This window comes from Cupressus sempervirens, chromosome 5, assembly GCF_028749045.1.
Source record: "Cupressus sempervirens isolate cs-2001-9-10 chromosome 5, ASM2874904v1, whole genome shotgun sequence".
NCBI classification, from domain to species: domain Eukaryota; kingdom Viridiplantae; phylum Streptophyta; class Pinopsida; order Cupressales; family Cupressaceae; genus Cupressus; species Cupressus sempervirens.
In genome coordinates this window covers 201,008,137-201,033,500 of record NC_143122.1, presented here as the reverse complement: position 1 = coordinate 201,033,500, position 25,364 = coordinate 201,008,137, and the positions used below count along the sequence as shown (strand labels likewise).

The following is a 25,364-nucleotide window of genomic DNA, read 5'->3' as shown; positions in this document are numbered from 1 at the left end:
CCAAACAGAGCTGAGATTACTTTACAATGTCTTCTCTTGAACTACTTGGGATGCCTGAGTGCATCCATCATATACATTATATGTTGAACAAAAGGTAATTGAATCTATTGATAATAAGGAAAAAGTACTTCGGATGTTTAAACATCCCTAAAAGCTATTGGTTGTCTTAAGAGTCTAGTTTTCCTTGATGTTATGTCTAAAAGTGAATAATGTACAAATTCACCAAATGTATGGAAAATATAAAAAAAATTGAATGGTACAATTAATGAAGTTAGGAGTTATCAAATTGACAATGGATTAATAAGTTTTGATCCTAAGTTTTTTGACAACATCAAGGATTGTGTAACAAAATTCAATGACCATAGAGTACAATGTAAATGATTTCCCCTTGAGGAAAACAACACACTTGTTTAAATTCTCTTATCAAACTTTGACCTAAATATTGAGCTTTTGCATTTATCTTTCACTCTCGTAAGTTGGCCATGGGATCTACATATATTCCACCTTTTGTTTCCTTATGTGAAAATTTGATGTATAAATAAGGGAGCTTCGTTCCACGTGTCTCCTTGAGTATTCACAGTCTTGGGCTTTGTTGGCTTGTTAATCAATTTATAAAGAATACTCGGGGAAACTTGACAAGTCATAATACAAGCCCAAGAAGTCATGGAAAGATCAGGCACTATCATTATTTGCCCCAAAAATAGGCTCCAACTCCTCTTCTTCAAAGGGAATTTTTGAAAGAAGGGAAGGCCAACTTGTAGATATTGCAAGAATGTTGGTCACAAGGAACATTTTTTTCAATCCAACTCAGGTATAGGACAAGCAATAACACTTGTTTCTTCTATTGATTCTCTCAGCAGTGAATTTTTGATTGGGGTGCATCACATCATATTTGGCTGTTAGAGAACAATTTCCTATGTTGGAGCCTTGTTCAATACCTCACATTCTTATTGGTGGATGTTATCACAAAGGGTTCAATTGATGCTGACAATGGTACATTTGCGGGTGTTTTTTGTATGTTGAATTTTTGAGCCAATCTTCTCTTCGTGTACCAAATTTCAAAGAATGGTAGAAAAGTTAACGCTCTAGATTTTGTCATCATTAGGGACCTTAAAAATAATGCACTTCGTGCAATTGGAAAGGTTGATCACAACTCACTATGCTTTCTTTCAATTTGTAACTACTACACATTCTATTGCATTGTTCTGACATGAGTATTTTGACTATGCCAATGCCATGTTTTCTTTCTGAAATAAGATATAATAATAAACTAAATCAAATATAATTAAAATTTTGTTGGACTAACCTCCAACGTTCTCCTACGGGGTTCGTGACATGACTTAATTGCCTCCTTTGTTCTATAAGTCTAGTGGTTCTATCGAGCATTAATAGGTCAATCTTTTGGTGCAATGACAACCCTAGCTTGTAACAAGTGGTATCAGAGCACATTCATATATCTGGATGTGATGCTTGGTACCACTCCTTAGGGGGAGTGGTTGCATTGAGCAGAGCTATCTCGAAGCTCTTATTTGAGTAGATTTTGATAGCAATGTTTGTTGGCACTTGACATTGTTTGTGGTTGCATATTGGCTTGATCCAAAGTAGATATTTTGATTAAATTGCATATCTTTCTTAAGGAAAGAAATTTGTTTTATAGGGAGAGACCTTCGTAAAGGGGAGAGATTGTTGATACTTGACATTATTTTGGCACCCTTTGCCATTGATGTCAAAGGGGGAGAGAATCATATGATAAATGTTTCATCAGGGAAGGTATGTGTATATGTATGTTAAAGATTGTATATGTTGAGGATGTTCTGTTAGGGGGAGAGATGATTACTTTTGGATTGATGGTTTTTCACCATATGTTGCCAACAATGCCAAAGGGGGAGATTGTTGGGATTAGAAGAGATTGTTGGCACTTAGAGTGGTTGTTCAGGTAGTAGACACGTTGTATTAATGACAGGTTTTGTCATTGATGTCAACGTATGTTGTACAGTTGCAGACAGACTTAGACTCTATATGTTGCTGATCAGTTTAGAGTAGACAATGATTGACATTTATTGATATGCGAGCTTATATTTGTGTTGCCAGAGGAGTGTAGACATCATGTCTATGTTCGCTATACTTTATGTAATATTCTAGTAGAGTTGCATATGATTTGGTGAAGATTGGTAGCAAACTAGTAAGAAGAGATTTATGCCAGAGTTAGTTGCAGCATTTTGGCTTTAGCATGATGGTGACTAGGAATGAATGCTGGCGAGCTTAGAGGAAAATAGAAGACTATTTGAAGTGCTCATGTTCGGATTTGTGGATCATTTGGCTCATTCTAGAAAGGTCATTGATGTATAACGTGTGATGCATTTTACTTGCAACCGATTGGGTCATTGTATTGTGTTGATTATTATTGACAAGTGTTAAATATGTATTGTAGCATGTGGAACACTTAATGAAATGTTTGTATATTTTCTTAAGAAGGCATGTATGCCTTAGAATGGTCCTATGTTTTTATAATTATGCATTGGGGAAGCCCGAATAGGATGACCTAATTGATTAATTGTAATTGGTATAAAGGAAAGTTATTTTTCTCATTTGTAAAGTATGGAATGGTGATATTGATGTGAGCCTTGATGTTGGATTGTCAGAGCAGAGTTGAGATGTTGTCGGGATGCTTTGAGAATTGTTGTGAGGGCTGGATTGTACTTCTAAACAAATTTAACTAAGTTTAATGAATGGTCAAAAGGCGTGAAATGAAAAGACATGACTCCCTCAAAACATGAGATATAAAAGGGAGAAAATAATTTAATTTGGAAGGGGACACGAAGAAAAGAAGAAAGAGGAGAGCATTGCAACTAAGGAAGGAGTAATGGATGAAGATTGGAATGGGAAGAATTGATGAATGGTTGTGGCTCTTTCAAAAGGTGGTAGTTATGGTAGTTATGAGAGGTTGTGACTCTCTTGAAAGGTTGTAATAATGAAAGCTTGTGGCTCTCCCATCATGAAGATATAAATAGGAGGGAAAATTATTGTTGAAGGCATGGGAGATAAACATATTAAGTTACGTTCTGAGATATAAGACAGTTGTGATCGGCATAAAGGGAGCATAGGAATTAAGGAATGATTAATTGAAGGAGGGGGAAGTAACTTTCAAAAGCTCAACAAAAATGGAGGATTGTGACCCTTAGGAAGGGTGGTAAATGTGAAAGGGTGTGAACATTGAAAAGGTAAGACATGGAAGAGGTTTGACCCTTACTCACAAAATATATACAGGGGATAAAAGGATCGATATGAAATGGAATTAGGAATATCAGTTTTTCACAATCCCTTTGATTTATTTTTAGTGTTTTTGGTTTCACTTTGTGATATTTTTTGAATCAATGTTTCGGGTCATACCTTGTGATCCATAATTAGGATATCCACTTTTAATGTGTTTCACATATTTTTTGTTTTTCCCTTTCTCATTCTGCTACTTATAGATATTTAGCAATTTGTTTTCTAGCTTATTTATTCATGATATATATATATATATATAAACGATAAAACCCCACACCATTATGCTGCGGGGGTTCTGGAAGCGGCAACCCATGGAAGAGTTATGGCTAGAACCCCCAGCCCTTTAGGGGTGGGTAGGGGCCCTACCATTCTACGGCCCTACCCCTCTGCTATGGTTGTTGAAACTAAATTGTTACTATAGTTTCTCTTTAGAATATATTCTTTTCCCTTTTCGTTTTATGTTGTTTGTGTTGCTAGTTTTATCTTTTTGGTCTTTGTTATCTTTCCTTTTTATGTGTTTGTTGAATTAGTAATTTACAAGGTTTTTTATTAGTTGTTATTTTATAAGTTTTTCCTTTTTTCTTGATTCATTTCTACTTTGTAGTCTTCTAGGTTTTTTGCTCCTCCCTTTTGTCCCCCTCTTGATTTTTTCCCTCTTATTCTGTCCTTGGTTTTTTATGTACTATATCATGCTCTTGCTCTTTTTATCCCAGCTTGATCTGCAACAATTCATGCACTTTCTGAAGCTCTCTCTTTGTGGTTATCCTGATGATGGATCACAAACTTTGATTCAAAATATCACACAATTGAAACCAGAAAAACTAGAAATAAATGGAATGGAATTGGAAACTTGTCCCTTCTTCTGGTCCATAAGGATCAAGTTTAAGAAGAGGAAATAAGACATTCTTACCAAATAGAATAAGATAGATAGTGAATATAAGCAATAGAACAGATTTCTATTAGGCAACAACAAACTTATATATTGATATAATGCATAATGATTTGGTTGACTGTGATTGGTCTCTCATCTGTTAGGAAATATAATATTACACAGTGCTACTATTATTCCAAAGATACTATTATATTCTAGCAATTCCTAATCGCTCACTATCGTCTCTTAAAAGGATAGGTTGGTTTTGTAATGGAGAGATAGAGTAATTCCTCACAAGGTAGGTGAGTCCAAGATGGGTAAGGACACATATTTCTAATGCCTCGAGGGAAAAGTCTCGAGATGGGTATGAACATGCATTCCCAATAACTTGAAGGACCCTGCTTGTAGATGGTTTCCAAGTGTCCTAAGGAAAAGTTATTCCCCATACTCCTTAGAGTTGACGTTTAGGGGATAAGTAAGGAATTGGGGCTTACGTATTGCAAATCATTTGTTGCTTCTTAATTTAATTTGATTTAAATGCTTAATGATGTATGTTAATCATTGGGAATAGACAACTTGCTAGTGGGGAACATTACAAAGTTGAAATAAATTGACATTTACAAACACAATCCAACATTATAATGACGAAGTAAATTGCCATTTACAAAGGCAATCCAAACTCTAGTTGGGAATTATCGGGTAAATTGAGTAAAGTCCCAGTAATGAACATTATAGTCAACTATTGCTATTTTTAGTGGCTTAGCACATAGACTATGGTTAGAGGTCTTCCTAGGATCAATTTTGTAGATGGATTTTGTTTTTGATTGTGCCTTGGGAAAGCATCCCTATGATAAGCTTCACAAAGGGTAGGTTTTGAGGACTTTGGAAATCCTTGTACTGGTTCATAGTGACTTGTCAGAGACTTTTTTAACATTGTCTTTTAGGAAGGCTAGTTATTTACTCCCCTTCATTGATAACTATTCCAGACATACTTAGGTATACAATCTTTGGTAGAAAGGATAAACGAATCCACAAATTTAAGGCTCGTGCCAACAAGTGATCTAAAAAGTTCAAGAAATTTTTTTACAGAGAATGGGAGGGTATATGTGAAGATTTGTTTTTGAGAAATTTTGCGCTTTGAAGGAATTGATCTTCTACTGTTGCTATACACTTCAACAAAATGGTGTTGGAGAGAAGAAAAATGGGTTCCTAAAAGAAATGGATGGCTACATGATTTAGACACACTCACCTGCACTTGAATATTGGGTTAAAGCTATCAACTATATTGCTCACATCCAAAAAGAATTCCCCTACAGTTTTGTGCCAAATCCAAAAGAATCTGCACAAGGCAATTTAGAGTTTTTGGCTTGCTAGCATAGGTACACATTTCTTTGGAGAGGCGTGAGGCCTCAAACCTTCATAATAGGCTTTGGATCTTTGATGGTTACCTTGATAGTGTCAAAGAATATTGTGTATTTGATTAAAAGATAGATGAAGCTCTTTATTAAGCGTAGTGTGCATTGGTAGAAAGCTTTACGAGCTCATCCTCTTATCTTCCTTCTATAGTGGATTTAAATGATAATGACTTAGAGGATTTTTCTTGAGCTTCCTCTGTTCCTAAAGTCTATCCTAGGGTTTCATCCTCTTCCTCTATTTTGAGGTTTTATCCTCTTCCAAACATGCTCCTTCATCACTTTGCTTACCTCATTGGGCTTGTTGGGTTTCTTTAGATATTCAAAGGATTTGGTTATAACAGTAGGGCATTCCACATTCCTACATTGTCGTGGCTTCAAATCCATAGTCATTTCTTGAAGCATCAAGTATTATTGAGTTTGATTTGACAATAGAGGAGGATGGTACTTTGATGCAGAAAAAATCTTGGAATCTTGTTCCACTTCATAAGGGAATAAAATAGTTCAGTATAAGTGGATGTTTCTAACCATATTTGTAGTGGATGGATTTGTTGACAAGTTCAGAGCACATGTGGTTAAAGTTTTCTTGTAGGTGGTAGGTTTTAATTGCACTACTACCTTTGCCTCTATCGCCAAAATGAACTCTGTTCGCTTGATACTTGCAATTGACATGACTCATGGTTAGGCTGCAAATCAGATTTTTGTGAAGCGTGCATTTTTTCATTGGGCTTTGTTGTATGATTATGTGGGGTAGTCATATGGATTTGTTAAAATTCTTCATTGGTTTGTCAACTAAGGAAGTCTCTTTATGGACTCGAGCAGGTTCCATGAGTTTGGTTTACCATGATGGACTCCTTTTCTAGTTTAGCTCTTCCAATAGGTGAATCATCTTATTTTATTGGTTCTCTATATTTAATGGCTTGATTGTTTAGGAAGCACCTCACCCATCATTGAAGTGTTGATACTACTTTACACTATATGTTAACCATGATTTACATGGGTCTTTTGCATCACTTTCTTGGGATTGAGATCACAAAAATCTCTTTTGGGATCTCTCTTGCATAGCCCAAGTGCTTTGAATTCTCTATGACTTGATTGTAATTATGAATCGACTGCCTTTTTGTTTGGAGTCAAGCTTGAAGCAAAGTGTTTCACATCATTGGTTGATGTCACTTGTCTTGTCAACTTATTGGTAGAACCATCTACGTGACTGATACTTGCCTTGACATCTCTTTTGTAGTTGGCATGGTTTCATACCTCATGATGGAGCCACTTGAGCTCATTGGAAGAATGCTGTCATAACCCTATATGGATATGTAACAATAAATATATTTGAATATTAATACAATTGAAGCATTATTATCTTGATAAATTACCTTCATATTATTCAAATAATAATAATTAATAATAGAACATAATCATTAAATTCTAAATACATTTCTAATATGAAATAATAACACTAACAGATAATATTTAACTCGCTAATGGTATCATGCACCCAACATATTAGATTAATACATAAAGTGCATCACGACCCTTAGAAGGGTTGTCTGATGGATAACATGCTATTAATTCATAGAAAAGAATGAAGATAAAAGACATAAGGGCCCCTTTGGTTGCTGGAATATGATTTGGGAATTAGCATTCGCAAATCTTGATTTGGGATTCTGGAACTTGAAATCCAGATTACTATTTTGAGGATTTGATTTGGGATTGTTTGGTTCACCAAGAATTCATTATGAGAATAAACATTTCCACCGTTTGGTTGCACATTTATTTTTATAGCAAAATATTTTATCTAATGATAGAAAGCATTTAGAACTTATTCAAAACACAATTTTGTGAATGTCGTGAATGATGAAGGACTGACTGGTCTTGACATAGCACCCGCAGCAACTCAGCACAACCATAAATGTGCTGCCATTGTAGAAAAGCTCTGCTCGAGATGCATTGTACAACCTATGCAACTCCACAGAACCAATCTCATGTAGTTACATTACCACTGGAAGAATCTCAACAGACCCAATCTGTTGTAGTTCCAATGCCATCAGCATAATCTCTTCTTGTGAATCCCAAGCACTCCTCCGCTTCAAGGCAGATTTAAATGACATCGATATTATTTACAGTGACTGGGCGAATGAAATAGACTGCTGCTCAAATAAAAGTTTCTTTCATTAATTTGGAATGCTTGTTTTTTGCAAAATTGGAATTAAAATAGGTATTTGAGCAATACCAACTATTTGGAAGGAAGACCAAATCCTTGAATCGCGAATTCTAATTCCAGGTGATATCCATGAATCAAACCGGCCCTAAGGGTTGACATAGTTCGCAGGATTACAAGAATAATCAAAGTGCATAGCAAGTGCAAACCCATCAAAGGAACTTGCGGGCAACCCACTATTTACGTGGTATCCATGCAATCTTGCAAGGGAACACGGGAGCCCAAGGAAAGAATATAGCCACGCAACACTAATAGTATTAGGATCGTTGACGTAGCAGGGTCATCGGACCTCGTGGCAAGGAAAGTGCAGGTCCAAGTCAATGTAACCTTGCACAAAGCACAAAGGCAAACAGAGTGAGAGTATAGGATTATATAAAAGTGTGGGCCCTCAGTGGCATTAAAAGCATTGGGTCCCACATATTTCTTAAGGTATGTAGGAATTATTTCAAATTATTAATAAACTAACAAATGCATGTGATGGAGTCAATAATTATGTAAGTAATAAGTTTAATTATAAGATAATGAACATAATTGCAAGTTATATATTATATATATATTTTATGAAAGCAATTAGCAAGATAAAAAATAAAAGATAAATCCAAGTGCCAACTTGGTGTAGGGCATTCATTTTGAATGTCATAATACAATCCAAGCTATGCTTGGTGGAGGGCATTCATTCTGAATGTCATAATACGATCCATGTGGAGAACATTCATTTGCAATTATGGGTGAAATATTTAGTTAGATTTATGATAAACTTAACAATTCTCTTACAATTATTACTATCCCAATTTAATCCTATTAGTGGGGACATTACATTGGCATCAAAGCATAATCCTGCCATCTTGTGGAATTTTAGTTATTTTGCACATCTAAGGAACAATGGCAAAACAACTAGCCCAAGAATTAAGAAGCTTTATGGAACAAACTAATAAAAGAATTGAAAGCTCCAATAAAATACTACTTGAAGCTATACAAAAACTAAGCAACAATAATTATCAAAATGAACGACCTAACCCATAGAGAGACTGTCATTCTAATCATGAGGAAAATAAACCCTCATTACAAACTTAAGCTCCACAAGATACCTTTCCTTTGTTCATTTCAAGAAGAGAATCTGTTGTAGATGAAGAAACAACCACAAACAATGTGGAAGAAATTGCACAAATGTATGCAAATTTGGATCCAAACATTCGACAACTTATTTCGTTTGAACAATACTGCAAAACTAATATCATAGAAAATAAAAAGAAGAATCATGTGGATGAAGACCTTCAAGAAAAAGTAAATAAAGTAAAACTACCTTGTTTTGATGGTTAAGGTAAAGAAACTGCGCAATCATGGGTCCAAAAATTAGACACATATCTATCTTACAGTCCTATGACTGAAGAAGGTGCTATGACGTTTGCCATACTCCATTTAAGAGGGTCAGTCCAAAAATGATGGCACTACAGGAAAACTTCTCTAGGACATAAAAACATTACCACCTATAACGAATTCTCTCAAAGGCTAGTGAGTAGGTTTGATCAAAGAGACCTTGAGTGGCACTTCCAAGAACTAACTCACCTCAAATAGACAAAAACAGTAGAACAATTTTCTAATCAATTCCAATATTTATCAGTAATGGTTCCAAATCTATCTCAAGGACAACTCACTCATCTCTTTATAGAGGAACTTAAAAATGCCATCAAAATCCATGTAAAACCCATGGAACCCCATAATTTAGAGGAAGCCAAACACATCTTCACTACATACAAGGCACTCATAGGTACAAGATACATTACACTACAGACATAGGTTTAGATTTGAGTGGTTACACAAACTTTGACTGGGTTGGGGATCTTGACAATTGCAATTCTATGTGCGGCTATATTTCACACATTAGTTCTGGTTGCATTTGTTGTTAGAGCAAGAAACAACATGCCATTTCTCTTTCTTTGATTGAGTCTAAGTATCAAGGGGTTGTCAATGTCATATTGAGACTGTTTGGCTTCAAAATATCATTACTAGACTTGGCATCACTTTTCAAAAGTTATTAATCATGTATTGTAAAAACCAAAGCACTATCTAGTATCTACATCTTAAAGAATCCAATCCATCATCATTGAACGAAACACATTGAGATCCCCATGCATTTTCTAGGGGGCTGATTTAGGAATAGGTCATTGATTGACACTACTATCCTATAGAAAATCAGGTTACAAAAACATTAACCAAATCCGTTGAGAGCGAGTATATTCATAATTGGTCTTTCTTGGGTGCGTGGGATATTTCTTTAGAGAGGGAAGGGGAGGAGGGGGGGGGGGGGGGGGGGGGGGGTGAGGTGGTCAATTTGAGAGTGAGTATGTTCATATTTGGTCTTTCTTGGATGTGTAGGATATTTCTTTGGGGCGGGGGGGGGTTGCTTTGATAGTGAGTACGTACATATTTGGTCTTTGTTGGGCGTGTAGGATATTTCTTTAGAGGGGGAGGTGGGGGTGGGGCAGTCTATTTGAGAGAGAGTATTTCATATTTGATTTGGTCTTTCTTGGGTGTGTAGGATATTTCTTTGGGGGGGGGTCACTTTGAGAGTGTGTATGTACATATTTGGTCTTTCTTGGGCGTGTAGGATATTTCTTGCATCATCCTCTTATGAATTCGAGTTTTTCTCCATTAGGTTTTCTCCTTTTTTTGTTTGAGGGGATCTTTTGTACATGGGCACCCCATCAAGCCTTGTAACTTGACCTTCTTTTTCATCTTTGCATGCATTTCTTGTAAGTTGCATTTAAAGTGGGTGTTCATGTGAATGGGTACTCCATCTAACTAGTTCATTTCCTATCTTTTTCTTCACTCAAGTCCTTTTTGCACCAGGTTAAGTTTACTTGGGTACTTTTTCATTGTTCAATATTGGTTTTTAAGTTTATTGAGTGGAAATCCTCTACATAGTATCCCTTTTCTATGATATGAGTATCTCATTTTCATTGTATGCTTGCTTTCTTTTAAGTAGAATACAATAATTGTTGATTATTTCTGATTTCCTGCTTTTCTTTCCTTCATTCATTCACAACCTTGGGTGGCTTTTCACCCAAATCTTACAATGCCCATGCATCCCACTAAAGAAATTTTTGTATTGGGGACATTTCTGCTTTTTCACTAAATAATGAATGGGGTAGGGACATATCCTACAATTTGATGTGTTCCCAAAATGTCTCCTACAGAGACATGGTTATATTTGCCTTGGGATGTGTCCCTAGGGAGCATTTCATTTTAAAGTTCAAATAAGATGTCAATGGCCATACTTTTTGTTTTTGCTGTAAATCATCTAGTCATAGTAGATTATTGGATTCAATCCTGTTTGAGAAATTAGTAAAAATAATGCTTTGTTGAATAGTAGTCTTTTAGGAAATGCTAGCTTTTATGAATTACTTGTGGAAACTCAAAAGCGAATACTCCCACATATACAAAGCAGGTTATTTTCAAGAATAAGACTGGAGGTTTGCTTTTTTATGCTGCAACCATCAACCATTTTGATTTCTATGTCCTGTCATCTTCCTTGTAACTGTTAGGGCTATTTAATCTTTGTGTTACACTATTTGAAAAGAGGTAGCTTCAGTATGATTGGTTACCTAGATGAATATGTATTATTTATGTCTGGGATGCACAGAGATAAGGGTAATTGGAAAGTTTTAATTTGCAAATGTTAATGTTGTGAACATAGCTACTATTAAGGATAGACAAAATACTTTAATAGATAGAAAAATCATAATTAAATTTGCCCCATGAATTTAATTTTTTAAAATATAAGTATGAAATCCTTAAAAATAGAATAATATGATATATAATATTTTTAAAAATCATATTTTTAAATTATTGAACTTTTAGTATATTTGAATAATAATAAATTTAACTAAAGAATTGACATAGTTTAAAACAAAAAGAAAAACCTAAAAATTAAAATCTAAATATTTAATATCCTAATGATTAATATTGTGCACTCAATACCTTATGCGTGTGCATTTGTGGACAGGAAAATCCAGTAGAACAACGAGAATTTTTATGAGCATTCTTTTGGGGTTTTATGTGTTGTTTTGATCTATTAAATGATAAATCTACTTGTACTTCTAGTGATACAACTTTTGTTGTTCCTCTTTGCTATTCTTCTGTCGCATGCTTTGTAATTCTGTTGTTTTCCTTTTATGGTCATTTCCCCCTAACATTCATTGTGTGTGCTTTCTTTCTATTTCATTGGGTGTTGTTTTAGTTTTTTTGTACTTTTGACTGGGCATGTCTGGATATGTTCAGAGATTGAGTAGGTTGTCTCTTGCTTGCGAGAACATTCCCAACCACATCCTTGGTGCAGAAAGCGTGTTCCAGAGGCCTGGGGACACATCTCCTTGCAACCTTGATTAATGTAAATGGATTATCATGTTACCTCATTAAGGCATGGAGGATTGCACCATTAAAATCCTTGTCACAACAATATATCATTCTAAGGAATTGTATGCTGATTTGTTTTCAGTTGGGAGTAGGATTGTATGTATTATCATTATTATTTTGTTCTTGTGTTGGTGAATATAATGGATATACAAAGATCTTTTCAAGACAACTTTATAAAAAGAAATGTCCCACTAAAGCTGTTTAGTCTTTTGAAATATTCTTGGGAGATGGCCACCATCTTTGTAACTTTAAAATTTATAATTTTAAAATTAATAATTTATCGGCTGTTTTTAACTCTTTTTGGATGTGTTGTGTATTGTAGCTCTCTATATTATTTCATTTTCATTTCCAACTATTGAGTATTTGAATCCTAGTAGTTTGAACATTTTATATCTTGGGCCATAAGGCACATCTAAAATGGGGTAGCAGGCTAAGAAGGAAAATTCTTAGGGAACATTCTGCACTCAAGCACACATGCATAGTACTTAGGTTGCCTTCTTGGGAGGTGGTTCCCTGTGTGAGCATTGCCCATGTACAATTAGTTACATGTGGACAATTAAGTACACAGGTGATGTTTTGTAAACAACTACTCATGATATTAACACATAGCTGTTAATAGCATAATGCTTAATTGTAGAAGACACGTAATCCACCAAATGGAGTTGGATCTATGTTCCAAGGGACACATCCCTTGGAAATTTTGACTCGCTTCCATCCTCAGTACAGTATGGAGATGCGGGGCTGTCATTTTCCCGTGCCCCCCCTCGTACCCTTTTCTGCAAAATTTGGAAACGGTCCCCGAAATGGCCCTTTAATTGGTTGCGGACGTAGGAGACGACTAGAAGTCCCCTACAGAAATGGTCCCTGAAATGGCCCTGAAATTGGTTGGGGACTTAGGAGACGATGAGAAGTCCCCTACCCGTCCGAGGTACTTCTGGCCATCCCTTATGGCCCAAGCCAGTTTTGGACTGCTAGTACGAAAACAAAGAAAAGACATTTTTAAATTTGAAAAAGAAGTCTGGCTGGTCCACAAGGACACCTAAACCACATTTAAAAATTCAAAAACTTAATCTAAGCATAAACTAACCAAAAGGAAGAAAAATAAACTCATTTTCACATTCACAAAGGAGAAGAGCAGCAAGTGGTCAAACTTAATTTATTGACTATAAGACCTTCCATCTATTGATTATGGACAGTTATATATTATTACGGACTTCTATGATAACTGTTTGGTAGTTTAGTTATAATATTTACATTTTAATATGAGCCCTCGGGCATTTTTGCTATATGTATGCCATATATTTACAATGAAAGCATTTGAATTTTTAAATTTTTTTTTCTTGATTCACATGTGAAATCTCAATTTAAGTCTAATAATGTCTATGATGAATGCTTTATCAATGTTATGGTATGCATATTTTAAATTTCTCTCCATATAAAAATTGGAGAATTTTTCTAATAGCTGCCCCATCTCCAAAACTCTGTGGAGCATAAGGTTGGATTCTTTGACTTTCGTGTAAAGGCAAAAACTTATATTTGTGGTAATTTTTACCCGAAAATGCTCAAATTTATGTCTCAATTGACTAGTGTATATTCTATAAAGAAGACTATCTGTATGTCCTCAATAAGGACACAGAGTCTTGGGTTGAAACAGCATATACTAGTTGTATATGTATTACAAATGCCATAATGCGTGAATCTGTTTTCTTACTATTGTGCGTTATTTGTTGTTTCTAACTTATTTTTGGTGTGTTACAGGCAAAAAGGAATGATTCTAGGCTCCTCAGCAGGGTAGTTGCAGCACAGTCCATTGACAAGTGGTCTAAGGCTATTGAAGAGATGGAAGAGCATGTGGCTGTGATCATTGAAGAAGAAAGGTTGCAAAATTCAACCTTGTCGTGATGCCAAACTTGCAATTGTTTCATGTTAGTTAAATAGAGATTGATACCTTTAACTTCTTTTTTCATTGCAGGGAAGAGAGAGCACTTAGGAAAGCAGAGATGGAAGTTAATAAGGTATTTTACGTTCATATTGTAGTAAACCTGCATGTCTACATGTAACTACATGCATTAAAGCACTTTCTTTCGAAGTGAGGGCCTAAGTTTATGCTTTTTGTTTCTTTTCATGAGAATACTGCAGGCACAAAACATGATGGAGCATAAGGATGAAATTCATTCACGTCCTAAAAGAACATGGTTTGAATCAGAAAGAGACAAGAAACTTCTTTCAAAAGCATCTAAGGTGATTTTTGAATAATTTTTGTTGTTATTGCTGCTTCCTGTTTCGAGTGAATTTTTTTTGGGATATCTGGTGTATGCATTATGTATATCAGTGAATGGAGATTGAAACAATGCTAGCAGACAGCTATGTTTAGAATGTTTTTCCTGCAGCTGCTTAGTTTAATGTTTTTAAAATTTTTTTTAGCCCTTAAACGATCACAATATAGATTAGAGTCCTGTATAAACTGAGAGCCCTTATATTAATGTGACTATTTTTTATGAATTCTTAGGTGAATGAATCGTTTTGATGATTTAGAACAAATTCAGGTTTATTGTACAGAAAATTGTATATACCTTCTAGTAAAACATGCATAGAAATTCATATAAAATTATTTATCTTCTAGTAAAACATGCATAGAACATTCACCATCATGTATAAATTTGATATCTTCACTACATAGAAGGATCTCATGTATAATCTTTCACGAGCAGGACTAATCTCTTACTCTTGCTTTGAACTGATACTTAAGAGTGCTTATGATTTCTATGTTGTCTTGTAACTGCTACAGCTTTGTCTCAAAACATACTACTAGTATATTGGAGTTTAATTTTATGTAATCAAACAAGTTGACTTTTATGTTTAAGAGGATATCCGGTAAAACATTTTCCTGGTCAGATATCATTATGTATCTGCTTACCATTGATTGGTGCTAGGTACCAGGAAAATCTTCCTTTACTGTTGTTGACAGTGCTCATCTCTTAAATAAAATTCATTATTTGTCCGGTGCTGACGATTGCAATTTTCTTTATTGCAGAGTAAACTTGTTCAAATATCGTGTGCTTGTCAGACTTTATTTGTAGGAGGGACCCTTTTAATTTTGTACAACTAACGTATTCTCTCAAATGATATCTTCACCTTGTTTATTATGTCAAAATTTATTTGTGAATTTTAGGTGTGCTCTAGGTTTTCATACATGGCTTCTCCATCATCTTACCCAGAGTTTCAATTCTTGTAGTAATCGATCCATAATTCAATTTATTTTATTGTCTATGGATAATTTCCTACATTTAGAATTCACAAACATTGAGCTAATATGCCCTTATTCTGTTCATCTAGCATTACTTTTCCTGGTGACTTTTGACAATTCATAATGATAGTTTTGGAAAGTTTACTGCCACTGTCTGAACTTTTGCATTATCTTAGTTGCTAGCATCCTTAGAATTTGAAACACTTATTTTTGGATCATTTTAGCTAAATTTTCTGCCATTTTTTGAGTTTTCATAATGTTTTATAGGCACATATAGGTTCCACCTTCTCAATTTAGATTATTCTTGCAAATACTAACTTCCTTGTTTTGCACAATTTCTACCAACCATTGCCCTTTTAGTACTATTTTATGATTGTTCTTAATATTCAGCATTATTCACCATGGATTGAATTATTTTTTGGGTGCGAATCTTGACCATTATATAGTTGATGATCATAGCAGGCTTCAAGTAATGCAGAGCCCTCTGCTGGTAAAATTGTAACTAGTCTGGAAGAGGCAGATGAGATGAAAAGAAAAGAAAAGCGACGAATTGAACGTGAGGTATGAGCCCTGGATACAGCTTTATAATTTTCCACCTTTCTAAGGAACAAAGGGTGCATTCTTTCTTTTGGTGGATTAAATGCTTTCAACATTTTCTATCTACTTGTTTACATCACCTTTCGTTTGGCAGAGAAATCTACCACGAAAGAAACGTCGAAAATTAGAAGCTGCCCGTGCTGTGTTAGAAGAAGATGATCCAAATAATTCTGAAGAAGAACAGGTTTACCTTTCTTCTATATGTTTTAACTCTGTTCTCAACTTCTCAGTCTACACATACATAACTTGGGCAGGAAAAGACATTTCATGAAATGTTCTATAACAAATATCTTCGATCTTTGCTCTCACTTGTAATTCTTTCCTAGCATTTAAGATACTTATTGTTTTAGCTTGATGTTTGAAACATGCCTGACTTAAAAAAATGCAAAATGTTAAAGGGTAATTCTCTGGATTGATTTCCCTTTTTAATGTTGTCAATATGAATGAAAAATATCTTTTTGGGGTGTTTGTAATTAGTGGGGGTAGATTTTGGGCATTTTTTTGACTATTATCCTACTTAATATACATAACTTGGGCAAGAAAAGACATTCAAAGAAATGTTTTAACAAATATTTTTGACCTTTTCTTTCACCTGTAATTTTTTCCTGGCATTCAAGATACTCATTGTTGTAGCTTCATGTTTGAAACATGCCCAATTTGGAAAAATGTGAATATGTTAAATGATGATTCTCTGGATTGATTTCCCTTTTGAATGTTGGCAAAATGAATGCTTTTCTTTTTCGGGGATACGTTTTGGGCATTTTATTGATTATTATCCTGTTGTAGAGGACTAAGAAAGGTAGTGGAAAGAAGGCTGGAATGTCTGTTGTTGAATTGGCATATAGGCGAGCAAAATCTGCTAAGGCCACGGACAAGGCACGAGAAGCTGGTAAATTCATCAAGAAAGATCCTTCTATGAAGAAGAAACCTCGGAGGGACAAAGGAAGAAAAGGAGAAATGGAAGAACTCTTCCAAAATGACATGAGTGCCAAAAAGCAAACACATAGTACCTCACGTGGCTTGCAATTAAGTGGAGGGAAAAAGAAGTCAACAAAGGCATTCAAAAGCAAGTCAAGGTACGTTAGTTTATTTATTTTTGGTAAGGTATCAGAGCTTATGTTCTCATTGTATTTGAAGATTTATTTTTAAGAAGATGGGTACATGTATCCATATTGATGTTGTTTTCCTTGATGTTGTACAATGTGCCATTTTTCTTTTAGCACACAGTGGAAAATAGGACTTGGTTATGCAAATCAGTCTTGTATTGCATTATTTTTGAACAGTTTGGCATGCCATTGAAACTCTATAGTTGATGTGTGCTTCAGTTAATATGCCCCTTTTAGTTAATGTCTCTTTTTGACAATTCAGGTGAGGGATTTTAATCAAAATTTGTCTGCCTCTTGCCTTTAAATGTAGAAATTTTACATGCTGAATTCCTTTTCAAAATTGTTTGGAAACAGCTGTTTTTTGGCTAATTAGTTTACTATACTCTTATAAGCAATTGCTGTGGTTTGGAAACTTATAGCAGGACTACTTATATATATATGTAACAATAACTGTTGTGATTTCTGAGGAAAAAATGCACTTGTGTATGTTCTGTATGCTGCTACTACATACCCTGGTTTTGTATACATGCTTCCAAAATGGGAGTGTCTAGCTGATAAACCCATACACCTGGTAGGACTTAAAAAGAAGAGAAATAAACAGTTGGAGCATAAACTAAAAGTCTCCCCTTCAACAAAACAGATCATTTCTTAATGTTTCCATTTTTCTCTAAGCACAAATGTTGTTGGAATTCTGAATTTTGAAGTTTCTATTGTTTTAACTTTTTAGTGATGCACATGCGTAAAATACACAAAATTAGTAAGCTATCAAAAAATGGTGATAAAATAGAACAAGAGATAAGCTGACCCATAAGGATCTCAACTGAAGAGAGAGGAGGGGAAACTTACAAGCAGACCTTGAGGAAAGCATTCTTATTTGATTCCAGGTTGGAGTTTTTCCCAAGAACAATGTCAGTCATAGTGTAAGTCGATGTTAGAGTGTAAGTCGAAGTTAGAGTGCAAGCCAAAATCAGAACTACAACTCAAATGTCTCCTCTTTGAGAAACCATACGAGTAAGGAGTAGCAAGAGATAGCCAGACACTTACCCTTGCTTGGCAAAGTGTGGACTGAGCTCTTTGACCAAGTAGACAAACCAACAAACAAAGATGAATTGTTTACCCAAGAACATTAGAGTCAATGAACCATTGTTGAGAGCATCCCTATACAAATAAGCTGGGAGGAGCTGAGGATTGTCATGCAATCAATGAGTGTAAGTGAAGCATCAAAGCATGTAAATCAATTGCTCCTGATAAGTTGGTTTAGGCATTGACGTCCCATTAGAAAGGGGTGGTGAGCCCCTTTTCAAGTTAGAGCAAAAGTTGCCTACATTCACAAGCATTGTGTTGAAGGTTTCCACATGACATTGTAGGACCTACAAAACAATCTGGATAGAAGATGGATAGGACTCCAGTTACAGAGTTTTGTAAATTATTATTGATCCCAGAAAGCACAACAAAGAGCATCCTAATGTGCTTAGATTGCATGATATGCTGCTTAGAGAATACCTCCTTGAAATGAAGATTGCAAACAAAATATCCACTTCAATTTCTGCCTCTTATCAATGGTATTTATTGAGTTTTATTTGGGTGAGAACATGATGTTAGTAGCATAGTTGGTAGTCTTTCTTTTTCTTTTTCTTCTGTTTTTGTGAAGCCATTTTGTGCACCTTGGAAATGATTTCTTAGGGATGTCAGCCATCCTATATACTCGTCATTAGGTTTCACCACTCAACTATCAAATAAAATCACGCTCCTTATCATGAAAATTTGAGGTAATGGTTTTTAATTATCAGGGTAATTGGGTTATTTTCTAAAGGGCTTGCTCAAAGTTACTGCCCTTGATATTTGCTCAGCCCATGCTGCTTGTGTAATACATGTTAGCTGCTTTAACTTTTGAAATCTCTTAGTTATCAATCACACAATTTTGAATTATTGTCTTCACAGATCAGGATACAGAAATTTAATACTGTTGAACCTAAACACACCATTGATTCATAGAACATAGGTTTTCAATTTAAGTTTAATTTAGTACAGTACTCCAATACTTTTCTTTATATATTTCATAATTTACATTTTGTCGTGTTAATCCTTGAGTTTGAAGTTTGTTAGTAGTGTTTCTTGTCCTTTGATTTATTGTTTTAGCAATTAATGTTATTCCTTGCTTACGTGATTGTGTCATTTCGTGGATTATATATGGGTTATTGGGTTTGTTTATGCAGCCGGTCATCTTTTATTGGCAATTTCATTTATCTACCATTTGCATCTTTATTTATTTATCAAGATGACAAATATTGTTCGATTGTCCATCATAAGATACAATCATTCTATGGCTATTTTATTTGAGCTGCGGATTTATACAGAGCTTATTGATTGTCTTCTATCATTCTAGAATTTCATTCTACTCCTACAGCCATATCTTAACAGCTGTAATTTGGTTGATTTGTACAGGTACAAGCGGCGAAAATAGACATTTTGAAAGACTGGAGTGGACATCTGTGTCCCCAATTTTGTAGGAACTTGCTTATGTGGTAGCTTCAAATATCTTTCTACACCTTTAACAGCATGTACTTGGAGGGAGCTAATTTTCCCTGCGTTGCAATTACTGATGGTGGTTAGAGTACTTTCCTCATAATTTAGTGGCCTGAAAAAGAAGACATGCAATAGTGACTTGCATTTCATGCCACTGAGTGCAAAGTTTGTAATTCAGCATGATCATACACCATATATAATTTGTAATTAGGCATTCTGCTGAGAACACACATCTCTCTCATGTATAATCATGGTTCAGCCATTCTTTCTTCTTAAATGGTTCAATGCCGATGGAATATATTTGAGCTTCACCTTGATTTGAAAGCTCATCACATAACTGTACTCTGTGATTGTGTCTTGCAGAAATTTCTTAACATAGTAGGGTAGGAAGCATCCATTTTCTTGAAGTTGTAAAATTACAACTTTTTGTATGTTTACCAGAAATTTTGTAATAATTACCAACTTTGATAATTTGAGTGTATCAATAGAGAATTGTATGGGCTTGTGAAATCCTCCTGAATGTTAAATTGTGAATTTGCTTCTTGAAACTGCTTCATTTTTCACATCTTAAGGGGAGTACAGTTTATATAGATATTGCATGTGATTGCAAGTTTTCATGTCTTCTACATATATAGGTAAAATGTGTATGTGGCATTAGAATCAGATTTTGCACATATCTATTTCATCATCGAAGTTTGCACTAGGAATCAGTATCGATTATAGTTTTGTAATTGTGTATGCATGAAATTTTAGTCGGACTAAATCCTTATTGCAAAATTTATTGTTGGCAAGTGAGGGTTTACCTGATTTCTTAGTTTCTATAATATAAATTTGGTATCTGTTCTAAACATGAATTAATAGACCAATGAAAAGAACATAAACAACAAATAAGGCGCAACGCAAGAGTCTGGTTTACAGATGAGTTACTGCCAATGCTGTTCTATTTGCTGTAGGGTTTTATTATACCTGTTTATATGTATGAATGTGTGTAGATATCACATGAGCAACATATTTAATTTTCCACCTAACAACTATGTCTGAATTGAAATCTTTGACCTTATGTTGCCTTGAATATATTGTTGGGTGCGTGAGTCATAAATAATGATGGTTTTCATGACATTTTGACACTGCCACAATATAACTTAAATGATAATGGTGTCAGGTTATTTGACTTATGTTACGAGTCTTGTTATGAGGATCTGATGGGAAGGCAAGTTGGATATGCCATTGTGCTAGTATGTATCCATGTGGCCTGTACGAGTACTTTTAGCATGCAACCCAGATCACTAATGTTGGCTACTATAATTTAGAAATTAGAAGATATTAGAAGCCGACTATATGATTATTATTTTGATGTACTTTGGTAGTTGGGTCACTTTATGATAGATAAATGAAATTTCAATCAGTGCTTTGTATTGAGGTTTTGGTCTAAAGCTATTTTATAATTTTTTGAAATCTAAGTAATTTGTGATAAATTCTTTATGATTAGAAACATTTGTCTATTGCATTTGAACCACACAATGATTCAAAACTTGGGCAAACCATGATGTCATAAGCTTTTTACGAAGTTGAATATATGAGGAATGATCTCCAGGATTTTTGAATGTAGCCCATTACCTGCCACCTATACAAAATTACATATTCCTCAACCATGCTTTTTCTTAAGGTCAGCTTGAAGGTTTCTGGTCGACAAACATCTACTCAAGATATAGGGTGGTGTTGATATTTAAATAGGAGCATATGAATATCTCCTCCCAACCATTTGCCTAATGGTAGACTTGTCCTCGTGAGTAGAACCATCACCTAGAATAAACTAGATAGCATGAAATCTGAATAGTCTAATGGTCAAGTCACCGTGTTAGATCTTTTTGATGGGAGAGTGAGCAAGTAGTGATCAAGTGTTTGATGTAAATGCGCATTATAGATATGAAGTAGAGATCCTCAAACTCAAGAAATTAAGTCCAAGGCCTATTTCCCAATATTGAATATCAATGTCCATTAGGACATGAGGAAATGTTAAGTGACTTCTGGAGGGCAAATACCTAGATTCCATAAAGAAGGCCAATAACAAGATTTCCTTGTAGATGCCAGTTGTAGGAATGTTCATACAAATGAAGAAGATTTAGAAGCTGCATGCACACAAGCCTAACATTGAGAGGTTCAATGAAGGGGCTGAAGGAGAAGTCGAAGACTTTTTCGATAGAATTGTCGCTCCATATGTAGTGCCCTACCTAAAAATCCTTGGAACAAGGATAAATATAAGCCAAGATAATTTCTTTTAAAAACAAGTATAGAGGCACATGACATGCAACATATGAGGATTGCAAAGATCACACCGAAAGACTAAACAAGCATCCAAACATCAACAGATCTCCAAATGCCACTACCGACCAAAATGACAAACCACGGAAGGACACAAATGATTTCGAATTCGAAACATTTCAAAATCAAAATGTAATTCCAAGGTATTCAAGAACATCGTAGAGGGTAGCCAAAACACCTCTCCAAAGCTTCTAGTCAACTCGAAAAGTGCTTGCGGTCTGCTCAGATAGGTTTTTCCAAGACCCAAGTGATACTTATTTCAACATTGTGTGATACATTCCAGTATTGTACAACCTTTCTAAAGAAGGCGTGCGATTCTTTCAGGGTCTGGGCGACACTTCTCCTGAAGCCGTGTGATACTTCATAAGTATCGTACGACCTTTCGTCAATGGGCGTGCAATACTTTCCAATATCGCATGACATTTCTCCTTAAGACATGCGATACTTTCTAGTATTACACGATATTTCTCCATTGGGTGTGCGACACTTTATAAGTGTCGCCCAATGCTGGAACACAATCACCCAAAACAAGCAAGAATGCTCCAATGAACATTTAGAAAGGTAGAAGAAGAGATAGAACCTCCACATTGGGGAGTACTGGATCCACATATCGAGGTATAGACACTCGAACATTAAACCGCAAGACGAAAACTGCATTTAACCATCTAACATAGTAGTGGAGGGAAAGAATTGAAAGCAACATTGCAATGTACTAAAATAACAAGCTAAGTGCATGGTTCGTTCCAATCCTAATAGCATCATGAAACCTTGAAGGTCCTAGCCATCCCTTGTGCGTAACATCCCAATTGCCAACTAGATAATTGGAGTTGTCTTCTAAGGGCGTCACTACTAAAGTGTAATAACATCATAAAAACAATAAATCTCACATGCTAATCGAAAAGCAAAAGATACTCCAACTAATCGAATCACATCATCTAATCATATGATAAACATCATAATAAGGGAATGCGTCAATAAACTGACATAATCTAAACATGATATCTAAGCATTCCAATGAAAGCATAAATCATAAGAAAGCATACTCCAGAATCTAAAGTACCAAGTGAAAACATCCAACAACGGTCACACTAGGACAATAGATCATCTTTGTACATTGGTCCTTAGTAATGGTATATGTAGCTATGCCTCCCAACCATGTGAAACTTGTAGGTCCACTTTTGTCGTGCTGATGGAGATAATGATTGAACCATAAACACACAAAAAAAACGTCCACGGCTAACACTCACGCCAGATAGTAATGATGATTGAAACCAAGATCATGAGATAATGCAAGTACTACAGGTCCTGGTTAGACACTTAGTGGGCAACTATGCAGGGGCTCGCTGCATGGAGAGTCGCTCGGCATCAGAAAGCCCAAGCTTAGATCATGCAGACTCACTCCCCAACAAAAAGATCTCACTCACATTTTATTATCTTAAGTTTTATTACCACCTAGTGTTTTATTTAATTATCACTTAAAACTTGTGCATGCCAACCCTTGGGAATGGTCACCAGGTTGCGGAAAAAGAAGGCCCCCTCCATGAAAAGCTACCCTACCCTACCCATGCTCATCCAACGATGAGTGCCCATAGGCATGCATATTCCCAACACAACCCCAAATGATCATACTTCCAGAAAACCACAGAAGATCAGGCCTTGCAAGTCACCTGACAAATGTACGTGCATGTACTCGTGTGTGGCACATCACCATCATGAAGATCATAAGGACTGGATGGGAATACAAGTAAAATATCACTCAACTGAAATCAAGCTCGGGAGGACGAGTGCAACACACATCCCAATGCAACATAAACATGGAATAATGGTTTGACTGACATCCAAACAGATGATCTAGGTCGACAACCAACATCATGCTAGGAAAACTCAAGAAAATAGGGTGGCACACAAAACGAGGTAAAACCCCCAAAATTGGAAAACTTTGAAATTAAAATTGATTTGGTCTTAGGGCACAAAAGCCTCAAAAATCCAATAAAATTTGGGTTCGAACACCATATGCAAAAACGACTAGCATAATGGTGCGAAAACCCAAACCTTCATACAAAAAATTGGGGAAACGTTCACACCCGACCAATTGGGCAGAACAAGCAAGCAAAAACGGAGGGGAACACTAGTTATTAACCTCCAAACAAACAACTACCAGAAACGAAACCAAAAATGGAGCTGAAACTTGAAAACAAGAGAGCCCTACTTGATAGTCAAAAAGGGCTAAAACAGAAAACGGCCAGGTAAACTAAATAATCCCCAGATACGACTGAAAATGATGGCAAAGCAAGGTCTCCTTGAGTTGGATCCAACATGTCCGTCCTCACTAAGATCCCACGCCTGTAGCTCTCACAACGAACATAAAACCAATCCTTTAGAAAAAGATTTCAGAAATAGCTCTCAGTTTTCCAAATTGCAAAAGTGAGAAGTGAGGAATTAAATTCCTCTTTCAATACTTATTCACTTTTCGAGTCAATTATCAATTAGGGTAAATAGCCAGTTAGACTAGCTAGACTCCGAATCTACCAAACAAAAACATGCTCTTCTAAGTAATTGGAATTCATCTATGACAAAGTAACCAGAAATTAAAAATCAAATAAACAAAGCCCAAGAATCCAAAATCACAGAAATTTCCTTAACAACGTTCGCGACAATGTGAACCTCTAAATGCACAAAAACTTTCACATGTCTAGTCACATAATGCAATTGAGTATGGATTTAACAAATCACTGAAGGGTTTAATTTAAACATTTTAAAAGATACATCGACCATACGTGGACGACATTGGTAAAATGAATAGCTGAATCACTAACTCCATGTGCCATTGCCAGGGATATAAATCCTGCACACTAAAACACATGATCAAGTGCAATTGCATATAATATCATACCCAAAGCAATAAATGCATTAAATACTTAATTTAACCATTTACTCAATTATACTGATGTAATCCATTTACATCACTCATGTTCGCATAAAACATAATGAAACAAGAATGAAGTAAATATTCATAGCATAAAATCCATCACATAACAGAATCAAAGATATGTCCAAATACCAAATAACCACATATCATCATAGACCTATTGTCATCTCAAAATGGCATCAGCATGCAAATATGATAAACTGAACAATATAGTAGTATAGGATCTATGATACTGAAATCAGAGTATTATAACATTCGACCCTCATGCCATCTCAAAAGTAACCTAACATGAGTATCCAATATCTCTTGAAACAAAATATAACAAGGTTTAGACTGCAAACACGAGAGGCACTACACCATATACTTAACTTGTCACTTACACCAAATGCATGTCCTTTGGAGGGGCAAAAGTTGTAATGAAGCAACTTTTGGCATAAGAAAGGAGCT

The 25,364-nt window shown here is 35.4% G+C and overlaps 1 protein-coding gene across 2 annotated transcripts in view; it reads left to right on the top strand.

Moving 5' to 3' along the window:
- The window catches only part of LOC149555106 (DEA(D/H)-box RNA helicase family protein), a 144,845-nt gene extending 124,669 nt beyond the window's left edge, over nt 1-20,176 (top strand). Inside the window, exons 13-19 of one of the 2 annotated variants that reach the window (XM_089829110.1) lie at nt 13,949-14,067; nt 14,163-14,205; nt 14,330-14,431; nt 15,900-15,998; nt 16,129-16,218; nt 16,821-17,110; nt 19,586-20,176. In XM_089829110.1, coding sequence (XP_089685236.1) covers nt 13,949-14,067; nt 14,163-14,205; nt 14,330-14,431; nt 15,900-15,998; nt 16,129-16,218; nt 16,821-17,110; nt 19,586-19,604 — 762 coding nt within the window. In that variant the 3' untranslated portion in view covers nt 19,605-20,176. Of the gene's footprint in view, nt 1-13,948; nt 14,068-14,162; nt 14,206-14,329; nt 14,432-15,896; nt 15,999-16,128; nt 16,219-16,820; nt 17,111-19,585 lie in introns of both variants that reach the window. The other variant, XM_089829109.1, reaches the window with a different exon arrangement.
- Nucleotides 20,177-25,364: the final 5,188 nt, after the last annotated feature.